General features: G+C 36.8%; 1 protein-coding gene across 2 annotated transcripts; it reads left to right on the top strand.

Moving 5' to 3' along the window:
* The first annotated feature begins 263 nt into the window (after nt 1-263).
* On the top strand, nt 264-20,684 carry LOC127639990 (beta-1,3-N-acetylglucosaminyltransferase manic fringe-like). 2 transcript variants are annotated; one of them, XM_052122354.1, is made up of 9 exons: nt 264-1,037; nt 9,379-9,424; nt 9,522-9,624; nt 10,677-10,830; nt 15,797-15,882; nt 16,270-16,435; nt 16,581-16,666; nt 18,903-19,034; nt 19,179-20,684. In XM_052122354.1, exons 1-8 carry the CDS (start codon nt 678-680, stop codon nt 18,997-18,999), a joined length of 1,098 nt encoding a protein of 365 aa, XP_051978314.1. In that variant the 5' UTR covers nt 264-677; the 3' UTR covers nt 19,000-19,034; nt 19,179-20,684. The 2 variants fall into 2 exon arrangements, with proteins under 2 accessions (XP_051978314.1, XP_051978313.1); XM_052122353.1 differs by having other exon boundaries at nt 18,903-20,684.
* Nucleotides 20,685-21,089: the final 405 nt, after the last annotated feature.

Below are 21,089 nucleotides of genomic sequence, written 5' to 3'. Positions count from 1 at the left end.
GGAGACACTGCCATTCTTTTCCTACCATGCAAGAAAGAGACTGCATTAGCCTAAACTACTTAATCTTGAATTGTTTTTAATTCATTTCAAAGCTGAAGTTTAAGTTTTCATCAAGATATTGGTTCATATTTGCACACTGCAGCAATGAACCGCCACGCTCTAATCAGTCACCATCAGCTCTTCACTGTGGAAAGTGGGCGGGGAGTAAAAGTTTGCAAAGCCCGAATGAAATTGAGTGACAGTTCCCTCATCCTGCGCTTTGACAGAACGCATGGGGCATTAGATGGACTCCGCGCTGGATTACAATATTTCAACTTTTGATGAGTCCATAACCGTGCGCAAAGTTCTCGTTTCGGACAACGACTTTGGTTCTTCATGCGCGTTTAAAAAAATAAAATAAATGAGGACCTCGGATGTTTTCTTTCTTTCAAGTTAGTAAGTTGGTACCGACATGCTTAGAAAATAATAAGGAGTAACAATGGATTTGTATTGTATATTCCAGCCCGTTTTTATTGCGTTTTATTATTATTTATTTGACAATCGCACCTTATTGCGTGTGATGCTGTGAACGCACGGTGAAAACCAAAGACGCCCAGATCTGAGACTAAATGACGCCTGCTATATTTGATTTGATTGAGTTTAATATGTGGCCAAAAGTCACTCAAAGATTTTAGAAGATGTTCCTGAGGAGACTATTTCATGCTCTTTCTTTTTTTGCTCTGACCCTCTTCATCCTGATTTTACTGGATTTGCAACTGCGCACCTGGAGTGACCAAAAACCCAACGCGCAACTTGCGCACGAAGGGATACGAAGTGAGGTGCCATTTATATCAAGGACCACAGCTGTGAATCAACACAAAGATGTTGCCACCAAAAAGTTCAAACAGAACCCAAAAAGTGACAAATGGAGGGAGACAAAGACAAAGTCACCATTAGAACTCACTGATATCTTCATTGCGGTGAAAACAACTGGCAGGTTTCACAAAGCCCGCCTTGCTCTTCTTTTGGAGACCTGGATATCCAGGACTAAAGACCATGTGAGTGTTTCTTGAAGTATGCTACAAAATATTAAAGATTTGGGGGCATCAAATGTTTATTTTTTATTTTTAAAAAGACCACACATACTGATTTAGAATATTAGAAGGGGGCGTGTCCCCTCCAGTGTCTATGGTGATTATGGCCCTGTTCTTCATCATTATATTGGACATGGTTCCTTTTACATCACAATCCGAGCTGCAGTCTCTGCAACCACTTCTGTTGATGTCACAGGATGTTCGCTCACATAGTTGGCAGATGAACGCACATCCTGTGGCATCAGCAAGCTGTGTTGTGTGCAAACGTACTGGTAAATGCACAGGTGCAAAACCTCAGACTTAGCCGTTGTCGAAACCAGACAAGTTTGTTATTTATGGCTGTGCTGCCAAGTTGGATTGTGGTATTTTTGATGAAAACATTTTCAGGTCAATTCATATTTCACATTTGATGAGCCACTGGAGTGGTTTTTATTAATGCTGGCACCATGCCACCAAGACTGACCCACCAATTAGCAAATAAAACACAGGATTCTGCCCCATTTCCTGTTTTACCTACCCTGCGGTCGTTTATAGACCGAGCACTTCCTGTGTGTGTTCTCTAACTCAGCAATAGTCACCCTGTCACGAGGGGTAGAGATGAATGTTTAGTTCCTATTTTTGGCAGAAGTATCAGAACTCACAGCCATGATCTTTGAAATCATTGCATGTTTTTTTTTTTTTTTTCAAACACTGCAAGTGAATGGTGATTGAGGTTAAGAAAGTCAAAACAACTGAAATCAACTTGCAAAGATTCAAGGAAAATACAAGTTAAAAAACCACAATACCATTTAAACAAAAAAAAATTACATTTAAAAATTGTCTCTGACCTGCTGTGACATGACATTAAGAAGTAGAACAAAACCAGACTGACGTACTAACACGTGCTTATATTATGCACACACTCACACTCATACAAGCTCATGCTTTGGCAGGCACTAACAACACCAGCACTTCAGGAAGATGCCAGTGTTTAAGCTTGCCAAGTGTTATCTCTGAGTGACTTGTCAAAGCAAATTCCCAACATGCGTCTCAGAATGCAACACTTTCAAAGGAGCAGCTGTCTTTCTAAATGTAAGATGACAAGTGTAAAACATTGGTGCTGCAGATCCAAATACTTGTATGATTAAAGACAACGTTTGCAAAATGCTAGGGGCTAGGTTTCGTCTTGTTTTACATACTAATAAGCTGTTTTTGTGGGGAATAAATGACTGCCAACTTGTTCAGCAGTTTCCCAATTTGAGCAAGACTGAAACTTGCATGAAACTTGACTTTAATGTTAAAGTTCTGCTTGAATTTTGGCTCTTGTAGACGCAACAGTTTGAAAAATTCCCTGCTTCTGCTTTTTGTCCAAAACTTGCACATGGTTTTAAATATGAGTATAGGGTGTCTGTGGCAAGGAAGTGTTTGTTGTACTCAAAGTTGTAGTTGTTACTGGCAATTGAAAATACAGTTTTCTTTCAATAATGAATTTCAGCTATAACTCACCACCACCAGGGTGTTGTGAGTGGTTGCAGTAGTTTTTAATGTAGTTACTAGGGTGTTTGGGCAGTTTAATGTGTATTCCTATTCGGCTTTGGGTGGTTGCTAGGGAGTTCTTTATTGGCCCAAATCAAAAGAACCTAAGTCTCTACGATTCTCGTCCCTAAATTTGACTTCGGTCCCTCATTCAGTGTGAGGTCACACCCACACTAATCCATTTTCATTTTTCAAGTTTATGGCTCTTATCCACTCTGAAATGGTGATTTTCTCCACAAAGAAACAATGGAAACCCTCTCAGTAACTGCATATTTTGGAAAATGATGGTGTTAGGAAAATGAAAATGGAGGTTTCAAACTTTAAATGGATTACTGTGGAAGATTATGGGATTTTATTGTCCATTTTATTTTTCACTGAGGCCAAAATCGTAAGTCTGATCACTTCTAAACAAGCCACATGATTTGAGGTATCATTCATAGAGTTATGTGCCAAAGTGTAATACTTATGGTTAATTAATTCCACTAATTAAGTGGATTTTAAACCTGTAACGCAGTTTCTGGCCACTTCAGTATGTTATAGAAGCACAGGATGTTGACTTTATGTTTTTGAGATTATATTTGCATGTGTGTGTGCCCTTTGCTTCAGTACATAAGTGGGAGTGATGGCCGCAGACTGAGTTTTGAAACAATGACAAAACGGAAGTCTATCTGAAAGAGGAAGTCTTGAACTGAGGAAACAGGAACAGAGTGTGAAACAACAGCCTACACATTTTTTACAAAGTCAAAGACTCACCAACACCCTCCGAAAGAAACAAACACCCTCCGGACATCCGAGCAAAGTCTTAGCTGTTTAGTTTTCGTTGCTGCTTTGATTAGTCTGAGAATTGAGTCCTGTCTCAAAAAAGAATATTGTGTTTTTTTTATTATTAGGGCTGTCAATCAATGACAGGTTTTAATCCTAATTAATAGCATATCAATATTGCCTTCTTCTTGCTCGTTGGTTCTGCCTCAAATTCATAAAATCTGCTTAAATTGGTCCGATGGTAGGAGCATTCCTTATCACAGAACTTATGTGTGTATCGGGGCATGATTAATTGCGTAAAACAATTAACATGTTATTTTTCATGTAACGAGTCATGTTTTTTCTACCTGGTCTCATAGAATGATTGTTATGCTATAGATTTTTGCAAACTGATTTGTACATGCTGCTTTCTACGTTTCGCTGCAGTTTCCTGGTGAAATGAACACTAGAGGCACTACAACAACTGTATGGTTTAATCATTATCACCCAAATCATGAGTACAATTGCTGATTTGAATCTTATAAATGCGTATATTTCACTCTATAACTCATCCCCTGCTATGTTATGATATCAAAACACTTTTACTTTAACGCATGATTTGAAAAACATAACGTTTTAACACTTGTATTACAGACCCACCTACATATACACACTTATTCCTATATCATTAGCTTGCTTGGTAGCTCACTTGATAGTGCGTTGGACTTTGAGCTCTTTGACCGCAGTTTGAATCCAGCTAAAGTCATACGAAAGTGAAAGTGGCATAGAAGCGACACAGAGTGACATGGTTGCTTCAGTAAATGTGTGTTTTCTTTTTCTTTTGAATTTGCCTTTTAAAACACTATCGGTTAGGGTTTGGTTAAAGGTAAGGATGTCTGTTTCTCTCATCTTTTCAAACACTATTAGTTAGGTTTAGGGTAAAGTTTTAGGTTAGGGAGGTACGTTTGACTTATTAAAACCTCTATCTAAAATTCACCTAAAACACCTTGTCTGATTACAACCTCATTTCTCTCGGCTTTGGTGCCCCGCGCTGGATATTTCACTTGAAAACTGCAGCCAAACGTGTAATGAAGCATGTTATTTCAGTTTTGCAAAAATGTAGCAATGCTCAAGTAAATTTAACGAGACCAGGCTGTTTTTTTCTGCTTTTATTGTCCATCATATTGTGAGGCCTAATCTCTCTCTCATTCTCTGTCCAACCATTTGTCCTAAATTTGCCCAAATCCATTCATTACATTTGAGCCTCTTTCCTTTTCTCATGAGTTAAGGAGACAAAATGGAGGTTCCTCCTCCTTAACTCCATTATGCAACTAATGGGCACTTCTGCTCTGGTTTCACTCTTTGTGTATCTGCAGACAGTCCTGTATAAGCTGCTGTCATCTTTTGCCTCACTTATCTCTACTGCCTAGACAAAATGAGTGCTAAAGACCTGGCCATATGATTTATGAAGGAGCTCAGGGTGTGAGTGGGCTGTTTCCACTCGCTCTGGCCCATTGGCTTTGATGACTGCTGCATTGATCTTTGAGTTAGATTATTCCACCTGTACTCAAGGACTACCACAGATGAAGCATGTTGAGCTGCGAACTCAGCTGTCCAAATGCCAAAATGTTGTAATTAATCTAAACTCAGAGAACAACACCTCCACAGCATCATTGGGAACAATAAAAGATTCTCGCTTTGGTTAATAGGGCTTAGGGTGTACACACTAGAATTTACATTAATCCATTGAAGCTGAGTTTGAAGAACATAGAGGAAAAAAGCATGTGATGCTCTAGAAAAAAATGGGTTGCTCTTTAGTGCGACATTAGCATTTATTGACCAATGACCAATATATTCTAGTCGCATGACAACTCATACAAGAAGATAATAATTAGTATGAGATGGCAAAATCATAAGACATCGTACAACTTATCACTCGTATGAAAAAGTATTATTTTATTCCAGTAGAGACCAACCGATCAATATTCAGAATTTCAAATGGATTCAAAACAGGCATCACATTTTAGCTTGCTTTCTAGCCAACCTTTTATTTTGAGAAAGGAAATATCAGTGAACGAATTGCATTTCTCATTCCATATTTATTTATACATTACAAATGAGTAATGTACGTCAAAGGAGTAAAAGTTGTATGTTTTTGTACAAGCCAACAATTGTTTCTTATAATTTTACCATCTCGTACTAATAGGACTTGTCAAGAGACCTGGTTGAACCAATTTTTTGAGAGCAAATCAGAGCTTTTTATAGCATGTAGGCGCTCTTACACGAGAGTTTTCACTGAGTAACGTGTAATGACGCTGTAGAGGAAAATTGTAGAGGAAAAAGGCAAGGGTTTGTGAAACAGATGTTCCCTCATACGACCAAAAGTTTAGTAAATGTTTACTTTTGCTGCAGTCCACTGTAGTGTAGGCATATGTTAACTAATGAGAATTTCAGACATACAGGTCCAGTTGTACTTTTGGAAATCCAGTTCGCTATACTCTCGCTTTATTTCAAAGACACTTGGGTTTTTCCATACTCTCAAAATGCATATTACACATTCCTATCTGTCAAATGTTCCATCAGAACTTTCTCTACGAGTAAGCATCTGAGTAGACGCCTTGTCCTACACATATGCGATTTTCTTTCCACACTGAAAGTAAAATGCTACATGACATAACAAAATCACAGCCATTCAGACTGTATTTGATTTTAAATAGTGCAACGGTTCCTGACCACTCTTTCAGACATCTTGCTTCCAGAAGTGTTTTTCCCATGCATTTTTTCTATAGGGATTTAATAAAATTCTTCATAAAAGAATCGTAACCCAAGATCCATGGACCAGACCAACCAGCTCTAAGGTGAATCACAACATCGCAAACTTTGATTTGAAACAAAAAAGTATTTGAAAATCAGACAAAGGTACAAGACTGTGAACTTTACATATTTAATGATCACCACAATCCTACAAAGCATTATGAATGAGGTAATCAAATTAAAAACCATGAAGAAATGTAAAGTTATTGATTATAAGGATAAAATCACTATTTTTATGTGTATGTAAATGTATTGCCAAATATTCAGATATACAGTATACAAATATATAAGTGATTTGAGAGTTTAGGGAGACTGAATTAATTGCATCATTCACATTGTGCCATGGAAGTGGGTGGTCGCTGCAGAGCTCTTTTGCCGCAGTTTGTTTGCCACGATTCTCTTATTGGTGGATCTTTTCTCTTCAGGATCAACAGGAATTCTGATATTAAAGATGATTAAAAAATGTAAGTTGAACTAAATAATGGAGACTGATGACTTCAAAAGAAGCATAAACAGTATCATTGAATAACAACCTCAGAGCTCATGGTAGGTCGGTCTTTAGAGTTTATAAGTTATGGTTAATAATCAATTCCCTTATGGAAAAAAAGATAAATGGGATTTTAACTTCTGGAACCAGACTTCTGTGCTCTATATACAACTATGTGTAGAGGGGTTTTGGACCATTGAGTTTGCACTGTGGGTGGGGCTACCGAGTACAAAAAGACTTCAGGACCACAGCTTCAGTATGTGGTACAGCTGTGTATACCTTCTACAAGGTCTAGTTTACTTTTTTATTTAACTTCATAGTCTACTACTTTTTATGAAGCCTAGTTGGCACACCATTATCTCTTGGTGGTAACCAGCATCCAAAACACAACATATCCTGGTGACAGTTCTAAGTGAAATATTGCAGCTTCAAGATCTGACGTTTTTTTTTTTCATTTTGGACTTCACCTCCACCACATTGCTCCTTTCCGATATATATATATATTTTTTATTTTTTTAATCTCAAGAGACCAAAAAAGCCAGTCTTCACATAAAGGCATCAATGCTGGCACCATTCTCTCTCTCTCTGTCTTACTCTCTCCCTCTGAGAATTAAAGACTTGGTCAGTCTCTCCATCCCCATGTGCCATTTGGTTCCGTTTGCCTGGCCTGGATGGCAAAACCAGCCACCCACAGGGCCATCTGTGTACCATCCACCCAACACAGGGTGTGGTGTGTGTGTTTTTTGTGCATGTGTGCGAGTAAAGAATTATGAGAGAGAGAGATTGAGAGAAAGAGAGGGAGAGAGAGAGACCACATTTAGGATGTGTCCCATTCTGGCAGGAAATGACTCCTAAATCTAAATCTGTTCCTCTTGATTTATTTGAAGGACTGTTTAAAGGAGCACACTATGGCTTGGTGGTTACAAATGACACTAAAACCCTTAATTAATTATGGGTGCTTGCTTAGGCACCACTAGTTTTAGTAACTAGTTTTTAAAAGTTCTGTATCTAACTAGGGTTGCCAACTTTTCACCAGGCGAATACAGGACATTTAAATTCTGGATGTTTCACCGTCTAACATGGGTGGTTGTGGGGTCCCCTTGAGCGCTTCCTCTTATAAATATGGGAAAACAGGCATCCGGTACTGGATGGATCCGTTTAAGTCTAAAACCTGCATTTTCATCTTTATGATTATTTGTACTTGGAGCAAGAGATTTTTATAAACCCCAAACCCAGGGCGGGACTGGTAATCTGGCATACAGGTCATTTTCTCAGTGGGCCGACGCACTTTGGGGCCGATCAGGGGCGGACTGGCCATCAGAAGAACAGAGCTGGCTGGTGGGTCGGCCACGAAACGGCCCGAATGGGCCATAATAAGCTAAAATAAGCCGCCGCGTTATGCAGAACGGACCACAAAACGGTGCCGCGATATGCAGAAAAGGACACTGAACACCCCCACAACAACTTTTGGGCCAGCTGCTATGTAAAATCCCGGTCCGATTTCTCTTCCCAGTCCAGCCCTGCCCAAACCTTAAGTTCCAAAGGGTTAGTTCACCCAAATATTTTAATCATTTCATCCTTTTCTCACCATCATGTTGTCCCAGTCCTGTATGACGTTCTGTCTTCAGTGAAATACAAAAGGAGATATTACATTTTTGGTTGAACTATTCTTATAAATAACCTGAGATGTTCGGTGTATGTACCACAAGGCAAAGCCTGCATATTAATGCAGAAATGGTGCAATGACAGTCTGGTGGTCTTTTCTCTGGATAAAGGGATGGGCTACATCCAAACTTCCATCTACCATCACTGCAAAACAACAGCTGGTGCTCCATGAGATCTCTGAGCATCTGTGTAGCTAGTGTTCCCCTTACAGAGTGCTCTGGTTTGTGATTACCCAATGTTGTCTCAAGGTGGGACTGGAACTGCTGTTCTGGAAAGCTTTTAAGTTTTTGTGTGAGTCTATGTGTACAAAAACTACAGCTGAGGTAATTAAACTGGCACAAAGTGATAACAACAGTTTAAAAACACTTAAAACTCACTCTAAGGATCTAATTTGTTTGTTTTTATTTCATTCTGTTAAATTGAGTCAGTGTAGCATTGTAGATGAATCTTCTCATCAATTTAATTTATTTTAATTGACCATATCCTACATTTTTAAAGTTATTTCGCCCCCAGAGGTCCACTTATAATATTAGTCAAGGTTTCTTGCACCTTAAATAGTTTGGCTTTAGCTTAAGTGACCATTTTACACCCTCTTTCTGACTATTAGATTTAAACAGGCTTTAAGGTCCCAAAGAGTGGATTAACAAGCGCAGTTTTCTTTACTGTGTTAAACATTTTTCCTGTTGAAACAGGAAGTTGGGTGGGACATATCAAAAGCTGGTCCCTTTTTAAAAAAAATTGCCGTGAACAATGATTCACTTTTGATAAGACAAAAATTTGGAAACGGCAATGAGTGCAGGGTGTCACTAATGATTTTGGTCATTTTAAATGAGAAAAACTGCAAATTTGAAATGTGTATGTTTGCAATAGTCAATTTTAGGTGTACACTGGCATATATATGGCCTCCAAGCACAGACTTGAACTAAAAGCAACAAAACTCAAATTTTGATTTCATGGGGCTTATTCTTTATATGTAAATGACCTCTGTTATGTTTGGCTCTGTCATGACAGGACTTTAACATCTTGGCATGTTAAATGAGGAATAACAGCTACTTACTTCTGTGTTTATTTGTATTTTTATAGACGTACATCTTCACAGACACTCCCGATGAAGACATTTCCTCTGAAGGTATCATTATTATGCCAATAGTAATTGCAACTTCTACAGGATTTGAAGTTTTGAATCTTTTCGGCAGGACTGCTCACTCATTACCTGTATCTTGTAGGATTCAATATGGTCGTCACAGACTGCTCCCCTGAACACAGTCATCAGGCTCTCTCATGTAAGATGGCTGCTGAGTACGATCACTTCATGGCCTCCGATAAAAAGTGAGTCACTTAATAATTTGTGACCTGTGAAATTGTGAGTCACTTAATAATTTGTGACCTGTGAAATTGTGAATTTATTGTGTGATTCGTTTTGATAAGGAGCTACAGATTTTGTCTTGTTTTTTTTATACGTGCATATGTATATATGTAACAAAAACCTGTTGTTAAGCAAACCTTTCTCAATATGTATTTTTTTTTATTTGAACAAAATAAATAAATGCTATTATAATTATAATAAAAACTAAAATGTAAAAAATTATATATATATATTTGGGTTGTCAATCGATTAAATTTTTTATCGAATGAATTACATGACAAGTAGATTAATTGCATACATCATTCTTTGTCGAGATCCCCAAATAAAGTTAATAATAAAAAAAAAAAATAGTAATTTAAATATTTATAAATATAATATGTATGGCCTATAATAACAATTTTCTACCCCTCCATGGGGATGGACAATAAAGTTTTTTTTTTTTTATTATTTGAATAGATAAACTATTCAAAATGATTTTCAGCTACATTATGTTCAGTTCTGTAATAAGAATAACAATAAAATGGAATGTTATATATTAAATATATATTATATTAAATATACTACATTACATAGAGATGGGCATTTTTGTTTTGTTATTTGATATCAAATAATATATCAAAGTATTCATTAGTTTTAAAAATATCAATATCAATATCAATATCAAAGTATTCATTAGTTTTAAAAAGTCAAATTTAGTCAAACTTCTCATGAATTTACCTTTCTGCTTGTAATAAAAATATATATATTTTTATAAAACATTAAATATATTATTTATATTCTTTTGTGTTAAATTGTGTTGTGAATTCAAAAATGTAACTTACTGTAAAAAACTAAACAAAAACCTAAATACCCAGCATTGCAATTTAGTTTTACATTTTTCCAAACTTCTCCCAAACCAAATTATGCATAACCATAACAATATTTTTTATAGCCTAGCCAGTGGCTTCCTAAAAACACCTTCAAGGAGGAGAAAAAACCCAGTACATATGTTGAAAACGTAATTTTTTTGCCGCAGGTGGTTGTGTCATGTTGATGATGATAACTACTTGAACTCTGGAGCCCTGCTTTCTCTCCTCTCAGCCTTCCCAGTGGACAGCGATATCTATGTGGGTAAGCCAAGCCTGGATCGACCAATGAGAGCGCAGGAGCTGCTGGAAGGGAATAAGGCGGTCAATATCCCATATTTCTTATTTTCATAACCATTGTTGTTCATTCAGAGAGTCTACATGAATTATTTTGCAGGTTCTGTCTAACTATTATGTATAAACTAAGAAAAACTACTGATTTTTATTGGCTGAAAAGACCTTTGTCCTTCTCTCCATTCTATACTCCCCTCTTTTCCATTGACCAACCTTCACCAATATTCTTCCACAGTGATCCAGTATCACAACTGACTGTTTCTCCTGGGATCAATCTGTGATTAGAATATTATTGCTTATTGATCTAGAAAATTCAATCAGAGTTTTTATTGTGCATCTGGGGAAAATAAAACTGTCAGAGTAAACTAGTGTTCAACCAGTCAGGCACAATATGTTATGTCAGTCATTGTGAACGTATGTTTTAGTGTCTTGGCTATCAACATTGGCCCCAAAAAGTATTTGGTTCCTTTAACCATTTGTTCTGTTACAAACAAATGAACGTACAAAGTGTTTTTCTCTGTCTCTTTCCCTGTCTGTTACTATCACACATCAATGGTTATTACTTTGGCCTTGACATGCACTCTGGGGGCCTGCTCCTGCAATAGTGTGTGTCAGTGTGTGTGTGAGGTCTACAGCAACAGTTGAGCCATTCAAGTCTCTTCGACCTGTCTCTCTCTCACTCTTTGTATTGGTCTCCTGATCTCTTGGGCCACAGTGGCACCGGAGTAATAAAATTGAAACCTGCCTTTCATTTCTGTTGCCCTTACTAGACTTTCTCTCCGTTCAATACGATTGAAGACAAGCACACATAACTACCAGATGAGATGAAACACAATTTATCTATATAGCTAAACTGGTAGAATATGGTACTAGCAATTTTAAGGTCATCGGTTTGATTTCCAATGAACGCACATACTACTATAAATAAAAAGAAAACAGGAATACCTTGAGCTGTTAGTAATTTTGGATAAAATTGTCTGCCAAATGCATAAATGTAAAGTCTGTAGTTTTTAACTCACCTGTAGACCAGTTGCTTGTCTTTTGAAACGACAAATTTGCGACAAAAAGTTTTGTTTATTTGTCTTTGACACAAACCTAGAATTGGGGCAGCGGGGGCGGTATTGCACTCACTCTATCGCACCGTTGTCACGAAAAGAGAGCTGAGCTGGAAGGCAAAGCTCTCGATCTACCGATAAATTTTTGTTCCTACCCTCACCTATGGTCATGAAGGTTGGGTCATGACCGAAAGAACTAGGTCGCGAGTACAAGGGGCCGAAATGGGCTTCCTCAGAAGGGTGGCGGGCTTCTCCCTTAGAGATAGGGTGAGGAGCTCAGTCATCCGTGAGGAGCTTGGAGTAGAGCCGCTGCTCCTTTGTGTCAAAAGGAGTCAGTTGAGGTGGTTTGGGCATCTGGTAAGGATGCCCCCTGGCCGCCTCCCTAGGGAGGTGTTTCAGGCACGTCCAGCTGGGAGGAGGCCTCGGGGAAGACCCAGGATTAGGTGGAGAGATTACATCTCCACACTGGCCTGGGAATGCCTCGGGGTCCCCCAGTCAGAGCTGGTTAATGTGGCTCGGGATAGGGAAGTTTGGGGCCCCCTGCTGGAGCAGCTGCCCCCGTGACCAGACTTCGGATAAGCGGTTGAAGATGGATGGATGGATGGACAAACCTGTATGGGTGAAATTCTCGAAACCAGTCATGAACATATCTGAATTGTATATCTCTCCAAAAAAAAAATAAAAATAAAAAAAAAAAAATCATAAATTAAATAAAAAATAGAAATTTGCATAGACAATGAAGAATTTTTAGGGCCATTAAATTAATTTTTTAATTATGGCATTATTTCCATTACAATTTTGCATAATATCCAACCAAATTTCTCATTAATGTAATGCGACTGGATGTTGTAGTTATTTTTGTCAATCATTATTATGATTATTACTGCTAATTAATTATTACAGTAATTAGCATTAATAAGTTAACTTTGTACAGTATTACTGTGAAAATTGCTGTGATAAAAATTTGCATAAATTTAAGGCAGTACAGCAAATATATGTTTGCATTACAAGGAAATTAATTGTGCTGTAAAATGTTTATAATTGTCATGAAAATACTGTTTCAGTGTAAAAAATATGAACGGGTCTAAAAATAGGCTTCATTAGTTGAATTTCGTATATGCAAAATATCAAAATATTGCTAAATTAATTTGCAAATAAAGCAGCATTTTCCCAGAAGTGACAGTTTTGTTCCCTCAAACAAATGAGTAAAAAAAAAAAATAATAATAAAAAAATTAAAAAAATCTTAATCTTAAAATTAGTCATGTTTCCATCCCAGTTACAAATTTCATCCATAAAATAAATCGGAATATTGCAAAAACTATTTTGTTCTCTTAAACACGTGTGGAAACAGGCAAAAGTCTAACTTCTATGATTTGTTGGTGAAATAAAACCTGAAATCATGTTGTCCCACATGAGCATCAAGGCTCAACATGTCCAAAGCATGCACTAACCACTACACCACAGCTTTAACTGTACATTTCTTGTTGCTTTATACAAAATGCATTTTGCATGCTATCTTTGTTTCACCCCTGTATGTCTTCCCCTGTATATACAGTATCAGACTTCTGTCTCACAGTTGGAGCCTCAAAGACCATTAATCCAAAGTGTACTTTTGTTTTGGTAAACACAACCCAGACTAGATAGGACTATCTATCTCCATGTGTGTCCTCTGTGTTGTTTATGTCCATGTATATACGTCTCGCTGGACAGGCCACAACAGGGGTGGAATAAGAAAGGATGAGGGGATAGAAGAGGAGTGTGGAGACCTTTAGGGTAATAGTCACATTGGAGGCACAAATAGATGGGGAACGAGTGGATTGTCATGGTTCAGATTTATCCTCCCATCACTGATGATGCTCCACAGAACCCCTCGGGAGGAGAAACCTGCTCAGTGTACACGGAAAGAAAATAAATGAAGAGTAGTGATGCATTGAGGACTTTAGAGTGGGAGAGAAACCCTTTCGTCAGGTTTACATAACTTTGGTTTGAACATCTGGTCTACTTCATTCACGTTTATATACTGTAAGGGTTAGGTCAAAATGCATACAACAGCGTTTTAGTGACATGTAAAAAATGTAATTTTGATTAAAGTCATAACATTACAAGAATAAAGTTGTTATATTTTGAGAATAGTCAAAATTATGAGAATAAAGTCATAGTATTAGCTATGAGATAAGTTGTAGCATTACTAAATTAAAGTCATAATATTGAAAGAATAAATTGATGAAATTACGAGAATAAAATTGTAAATTAGAGGTAAAAATGAAAGTCAAATTTATGAGAATTCATTGTATTATAAGATGAAAGTCATATAATTATGATATTAAAGTCATAACATTGCGAGAATAAAGTCATAATATTATGAGAATAAAATCATAAAGTAAAAATTACGAGAAAAAAGTTGTAGCATTATGAGATTAAAGTTGTAATATTATGAGAAAAAAAGTACAAATTACGAGAATAAAGTCGTAACATTACAAGTATATCTTTGTACTATTTTGAGAATTAAGACAAAAGTAAATAAAGTCGTAATATTTTGAGATTAAAGTTGTACAATTACGAGATTAAAGTCATAATGTTTTGAGAATAAAGTCATAATATTTTGAGAATAAAGTAAATATCCAGAGAATAAAGTGAGAATAAAGTCGTAGCATGACATGTAATTCGTAACATTAAAATATTACATTTGTAGTATTGTAACAATAAAGTTGTAATATTATGAGATTAAAGTTGTAATATTATGGAAAAAAAGTACAAATTAATTAAAGTATAACTGTAATATTTTGAGAATTTAAGTTCGTAATATGGCAACAATAAAGGTGTAACATTATAAGATTAGAGTCGTTATATTATCAGGTTCAGGTTACTTTATTTATACCCGTTGGTAGATTTGGTTTGCAGCGGGTGAGTTCATACGACAACTCAAACAATGTACGACATAAAAAAAAAAAAACACGACATGATAAAAAGTGCTCCACGTTCCAATCAATATTTAAAAACAATATATAAATAGATAAATCAAATATACTGTAGAGCGGAGGAGGGCGGGGCCGGGCTGGAATGACGCATGCCTGGTCCCCAATAAGCCTGATGGGGGCTCGCGAAGGATAAAGGCGGCCGGTGACGACAGTTCGAGAGAGAGAGAATTACAGGCAGCTGCTCTGTGTGTTTATGTTTGTGTGTTTTTTGTTTATTTCTTCATTAAACTATTATTTATATTGTCAAGCCGGTTCTCGCCTCCTCATTTCCATTGAACTGATTTACATAGACATTGCATCTATATCAACATAATAGCAATATAAGATAGAGCTATAATAGAGTTATAGTTGCCGGAACAAAGATGTTTTTATACCGCTTTGTTCTGCTCTTTGGAACTATAAACCTTTGTCCAGAAGGAAGAAGCTGGAATTCACTGTCCAAAGGATGGGAGACATAATTTAATATCGAGCCAGCCAACCGCCATACCTGTGTGGTATACTGGGACGCTGGGTTAAGCTGTGACTCCCCAATCAGCCTACTAGACCATTTGACAACTTGACTATTTTGAGATTAAAGTCGTAGCATTACGAGATCAAAGTCTTAGCATTACGTAGCATTGAACAACATATGCAATATCTTACCACTATTTTACACAAGTGATTATAACCATTAATGCACACAGGTACATATTTTGTGAGGAAATAGCTTTGTAGTTTTAAATACCTGCTTTAGGTGAGGCTCGAACTCACAACCTCGGCATGCCTTTGCTTGTAGAACTATCTCACACTGACCGATTGCGCCACTAGTGTTTCTGACTGGCCTGTGTTCAACACGTCATACTGATCATCATTGATGATGGATATGATGGATATAAAAACTGTAACAATACAAGATGATAACATGAGATAATTTCAGTTTCTTGAATACTGATAGGCTTATTCATCTGTTCTTTTTTTTTTAGAGGGAAGTTCATTTCTGGTTTGCCACAGGAGGGGCAGGTTTCTGCCTGAGCAGGAAGTTGGCAGAGAAGATGGCACCCTGGGCAAGGTGAGGCCAGGAATTAGCATATGTTTGTTTAGTCTTTGATCTTGAAAATCATTTCCTGTGAATGTTAGTGCTTGTACATTCCGACTTGATAGAAATATTCCAAAGGATATCTTGTTGTATCTCAACCGTTTCTCTTAGAAACCAATGAGAGATACGCCTGATGTCATGAAAATTACGTGAATGTGGCGACATTTATGCAAAATGAAACAAACTAGATACTTAGATATAACTGAGAACTCAATTAAGTGTCCTGAGGTATAAAAGAGCAACCACTGTGCAATCAATCGTCCTTTGGATTTGCTTCCAATAAAATTAACGGACAAACTACAGTTGTGAAAAGCATGCTCCTATCTGTATTAATTGCCGAATATCTGTATCTATTTGCAGTGGTCCAAGGTTCGAGCAGACCTCAGCGGTGATAATGCTGCCTGATGACTGTACGGTGGGCTTCATAGTTGAGAGGCGTTTGGGTGTCTCCATGGTCCATAGCAACATGTTTCACTCTCACCTAGAAAACCTCCTTCTACTTGCCCCTAGTGATATTCCAAAACAGGTGACTAGGAGTTAAAAACAGTAAATGCGTTTGGTTGAGTAAATTATGACAGATATTCATTTGTTGGTGAACGATCCTTTTAACTGATCCTAATTGCATGGATAATGTGAGATGTCTCTCTGTTTCTCTTACTTTCAAACTGAAGGTGACTCTAAGTTATGGATGGTTTGAAAATAAAATGAACAGTGTGGAACTGAGAGGAGTTTTTACCAAAGATGAGGATCCATCCAGGTTAGTCATACACAGTCCTTCACACACCTACATACATGTCCTGTGGACATAGTCGTTTCGTTCTGTTCAGAACAGTGACTAAATGTTGAATATACAAGATATATATATATATATCTTTAATAGAATATTCCAGGTTCAATACAAGTTAAGATCAATTGACAGCATTTGTGGTGTAATATTGAATATACCACAGTTAGTTCCGGTCATCTAATCTGATTGGACGAGAGACATTCAATGAGCACTGATGGTCTGACACCATCAGCACTCGGACGCTTCACTGTGTGTATCCGCTTGTGTTCCTGCCGTTCTAAACTAAAGTGTAAGAGTAGTGAATAATTTAATAGTGCATGTGCGTTAAGAACTACTGTAGGCTATGTGTCTCTTTTACCATAATTAATTTTACATTACATATGTTATCCAACAGGTTGTGGCAAACGTTTTTTTATTTACTACGTCACTCGGCCTGCAGCCTCATGCCTGTGGCCGAATCACAGCAGTGCTGATGTAGGACCATATCGCACTCTTGCTTGTGTGATATTACTTAATTACGACAAAAAAATATTTTGACTTGCCCCTCCTTTTCTGTAAAAAAAGCAAAAATCTGGGTTCCAGTGAAGCACTTACAAATGGAAGTGAATGGGGGCCAATGTTTGAACGTTAAGATAATCAATTTCAAAATTATAGCCACAAGACATGAACAATATGCCTTACTAACCTTTCATGTGTAAAGTTATAGCCAATTTTACAACTTTGTAGCCATGACAATGTAATGTCAACAAACCCTAAAACGATTGTAAACTTGACAATTTAAAAAACTTTACAGCTCGAATAATACATGTTTTAACAGAAATATTAATGTAATTGCCTTTATAAAATGATAAGCTTTAAAGTTCCTCCACATTCACTTCCCTTGTAAATGCCTCACAGTAACCTTCTTTACTTTTTTTTTTTGGTAAGAATTATTCATTTTTGTAGCAATCAACATTATGCCACAAATGCTTTTGATTTAGCTTAACTTTTATTGAACACGGAATCTTCCTTTAGTCAATGTTAAGATTATTTCTCCAGACATGTCAATTTGGCAATATTAGGATAAAAATGAAACTGATGGTTTTCTGTGTTTAGCTGGTTTAAGCTGGTCTTTGGTGGTATAATAAAGTAGTATGTTCGCTGTCCTTTTCTGCATATCGCGGCGCCGTTTTGTGGTCCTTTTTGCATAACGCAGTGGCTCATTTTAGCTTATCGCTGTCCATTCGGCCCATTTCACAGCCGATCCACAGGCACGCTCGGTTCTCCGGATGGCCAGTCCGCCCCTGATCGGACCCAAAGTGCGTCAGCCCACCGGGAAAATTCCCGGTTTGCCAGATTACCAGTCCAGCCCTGTGTATGATGTATGATAATCGCAGCTTTTCATGCCCTTATTTCAATTTAAAACACATGATTATCTGATCAAAGTAACAAAATATGCATTGAAGTTAAGAAACAAATATATAGAGGAGTGTTGTGAATGATACAAGATTTAGATGCATCAAATCCCCACGAGATGCCAGCGATTGTTTTTATTTCACCTCTAGAGGCCGCTGTTATACTGTAGAACCAAGCCATTTTAATGGTAGACTCATCCAGTGGCAAACACAAAGGAACACGGAAGAATAAAAATATTGGAAACTATCAAAATATATTTTTTTGCAGGTAACAGATAGTATTAACTGTATAACCGATATAAAGTTCTACCTCTAAAGCCAGCCAGATCATCTTAACTAGATTAGGCTGGTTGAAGATGCCACTTTATCAGTATTGTTTTGTATTATTTAATTTGTTTTCATCGTTGACCATGAAAGTAAGGTTGCAATGTTACTGAAATAACTTATTTCATTCAAATGTATGTATGTATGTTTATTTGTATAATTTTGTTAACACAATTTGTTCTGTATCTTCTCACACATCTTATTAGCATTACGCATCCATTAAAATGGACATTTTAATCACCAGACTCTCAACAGGCTAAAGTGCTTTACTTGTTCCTCATCATATAAATGTGCTTGTTTTTGAGATTTGGTAAACTCAAAATGTCAGCCATGGCTTGAAGCCAAAGTCCTAATACAAACTAATCCTTTGCTTATAGCATTTTTCATCCTACAACTTTCAACCTACAAAATCAATCATAGACTCTGAATTACGATGCATTTAAAGTAATGAAAGTTGACCCAACAATGTTGCTCTGTTGGATTTTCAGATTCCGAACAGTCCACTGTCTTCTTTATCCAGCAACAAGTTGGTGCCCAGTTGCCCTTAAAAATGCCCTCTCATGGAATCAACGTGTTCCCCTGTGATGCAATGGGCTGAATGGAGAACAATCATGCATAATGTGAGAAATTCAATTTGTGAAGATTCCAATAAGGCATTTCTGTTTTGTGTGGGTTGTGAAGTTAGCACTTATGATCTTTGCTGCCATTTCACATATACCATCCACCTTCGAAGATCACCCACAGCTTTTTTTTTTATCTTGAAGACTTACAATTGCAAAGGTGCATTGCTACATACGAAAGCTTCCTCAAAGAAGTAAAAGCAAGCAAGGAAGTATTGAAATCCACATGTAGTCCTCTGCCGAGGCTAAATTGATTCTTTAGACCTGAAGTTCATGTTTCTTTGAGGTATAAACCCAATGGAAAGCCCTATGGACTGAACATTTCCCTCCATGATATCTCTTATAAGCCTCAGAACACTGTTACCATGGTGTTGATATCTGTTGTAAGATTTCCATACTATGCTGCAATGATAGTGGTATCTACTGTGTTAGCTTGTTTAAAGCTTTATGCCTTAATGCACTGCATAGTTGTTTAATTGTTCAGCAACAGTTGTGAACAGGGAAAACTGAGCCATTATTGTTGAATTTGAAAATTGGACCATATTTGCATAGTATTCCCATTGCTTCATACTTCAAGTGTAACTTCTGTCTGCACATTTCACATTTTGATGATTATGTATATGATTATGTGATTGTAATAGGAACAAAGTACCACATATTTGTCAATGCACTGTATATTTGTGAAAACCTGCTCTATTAACTTGAAACATTTAATGCCATTGGCAAATGTGTTTGCTTTCGAAATGCATGCCATTTCAACTTTTCACTGCCATATGCTGTCTTCATTAATCCAGATACATTTGAAAATGACGTTTTTCATTTCAAAACGCTCTCAGTCCATACTAGCGTTTTCAAGCATTTTCCAAAAGTTGCTCATCCACACTGAAACGTCTGAAAACGCTTACGTCCCTGTACTGCGCATGAGTAAAACATAAGATGCTTCGACGTGCCTCATTTCCATCAGGAGTTTATTTACTTTCCGCCTCTTTGAAACGTTGCAGCAATGTTGAGGAAAGGCACCACATTTTTTAAATGGACGGACAATGAGGTGAAGTTGTTGCTGCGGGTAACACTAGACTATAAAGTTGCAAAAGCGAGAGAAAATGTAGACTGGGAATCATACCCAGGTCTCACCCAAAATCTACGCTCCATGTACGATCTGACGCAACTGTCCTCTCGTTCTGCCGCTGAACAACATCTGCGAGTAAACATCCTGACTCCTTTGAAGAAATGTAAGCTGAAGTATGTACAAACTGACATAATGTTTAACAACGAAATCAAAATGGAGAGTAGCCAAAACAACTGCGATACAACGTCGTCCACCATCTTGTTTTGGACTGAATGGGTCACATGACAAAAAAATGCATCATCGTTTTCGAAAGCCTCAGTTTTCACAGTCCACACTACAACGTGAAAACGGCGTTTTCAAATGTATCCACTTTGGAGTGCGTTTTCAAAAAGCTCAAAAGTCTCAGTGTGGACGGAAGGCCAAAACGCAGAGAAAAAGATACATTTTCAACCGAAAACGTATAAGTATGGACAAGGCAATAGTTACAATTTAGATGCCAAGACAAACAATGTGGCTTTATAAAAATAGTAGCAATATTTCAATGTTAATTTGCCAAACTATATATATATATATATATATATATATATATATATATATATATATATATATATATATATAATTTTTTTTGCATATTACTGTATATTATGTTTGTTAATATACATTTTTTTATGTAAATGCTAAAGAACATCTCAATTTGAAATCATATTGAAATGTATTTCAGAACAGGGTCATGAAAATTGTTCATTATTATTGTATTCTTATACATGCACTGTAAACATATTTTGGTTTGTTATTGTAACGTATTTGTACTGTACGTATAATTACAATTTGTACTATAATGTAAAGCACTTAAGGTAAGTGAATATTCACTCAAATATATTTAGGCAGAAAAGGCCAGTTGCCAAACAGTGTTTGAATAAAGATTATTTTATATAAAAAGACTAATTCTTTCATAATATGCATACTGTATGGGTGAACAGAGTTAC

This window comes from Xyrauchen texanus, chromosome 48, assembly GCF_025860055.1.
Source record: "Xyrauchen texanus isolate HMW12.3.18 chromosome 48, RBS_HiC_50CHRs, whole genome shotgun sequence".
Lineage (NCBI taxonomy): Eukaryota > Metazoa > Chordata > Actinopteri > Cypriniformes > Catostomidae > Xyrauchen > Xyrauchen texanus.
This window is presented reverse-complemented; position numbering and strand designations above follow the sequence as displayed.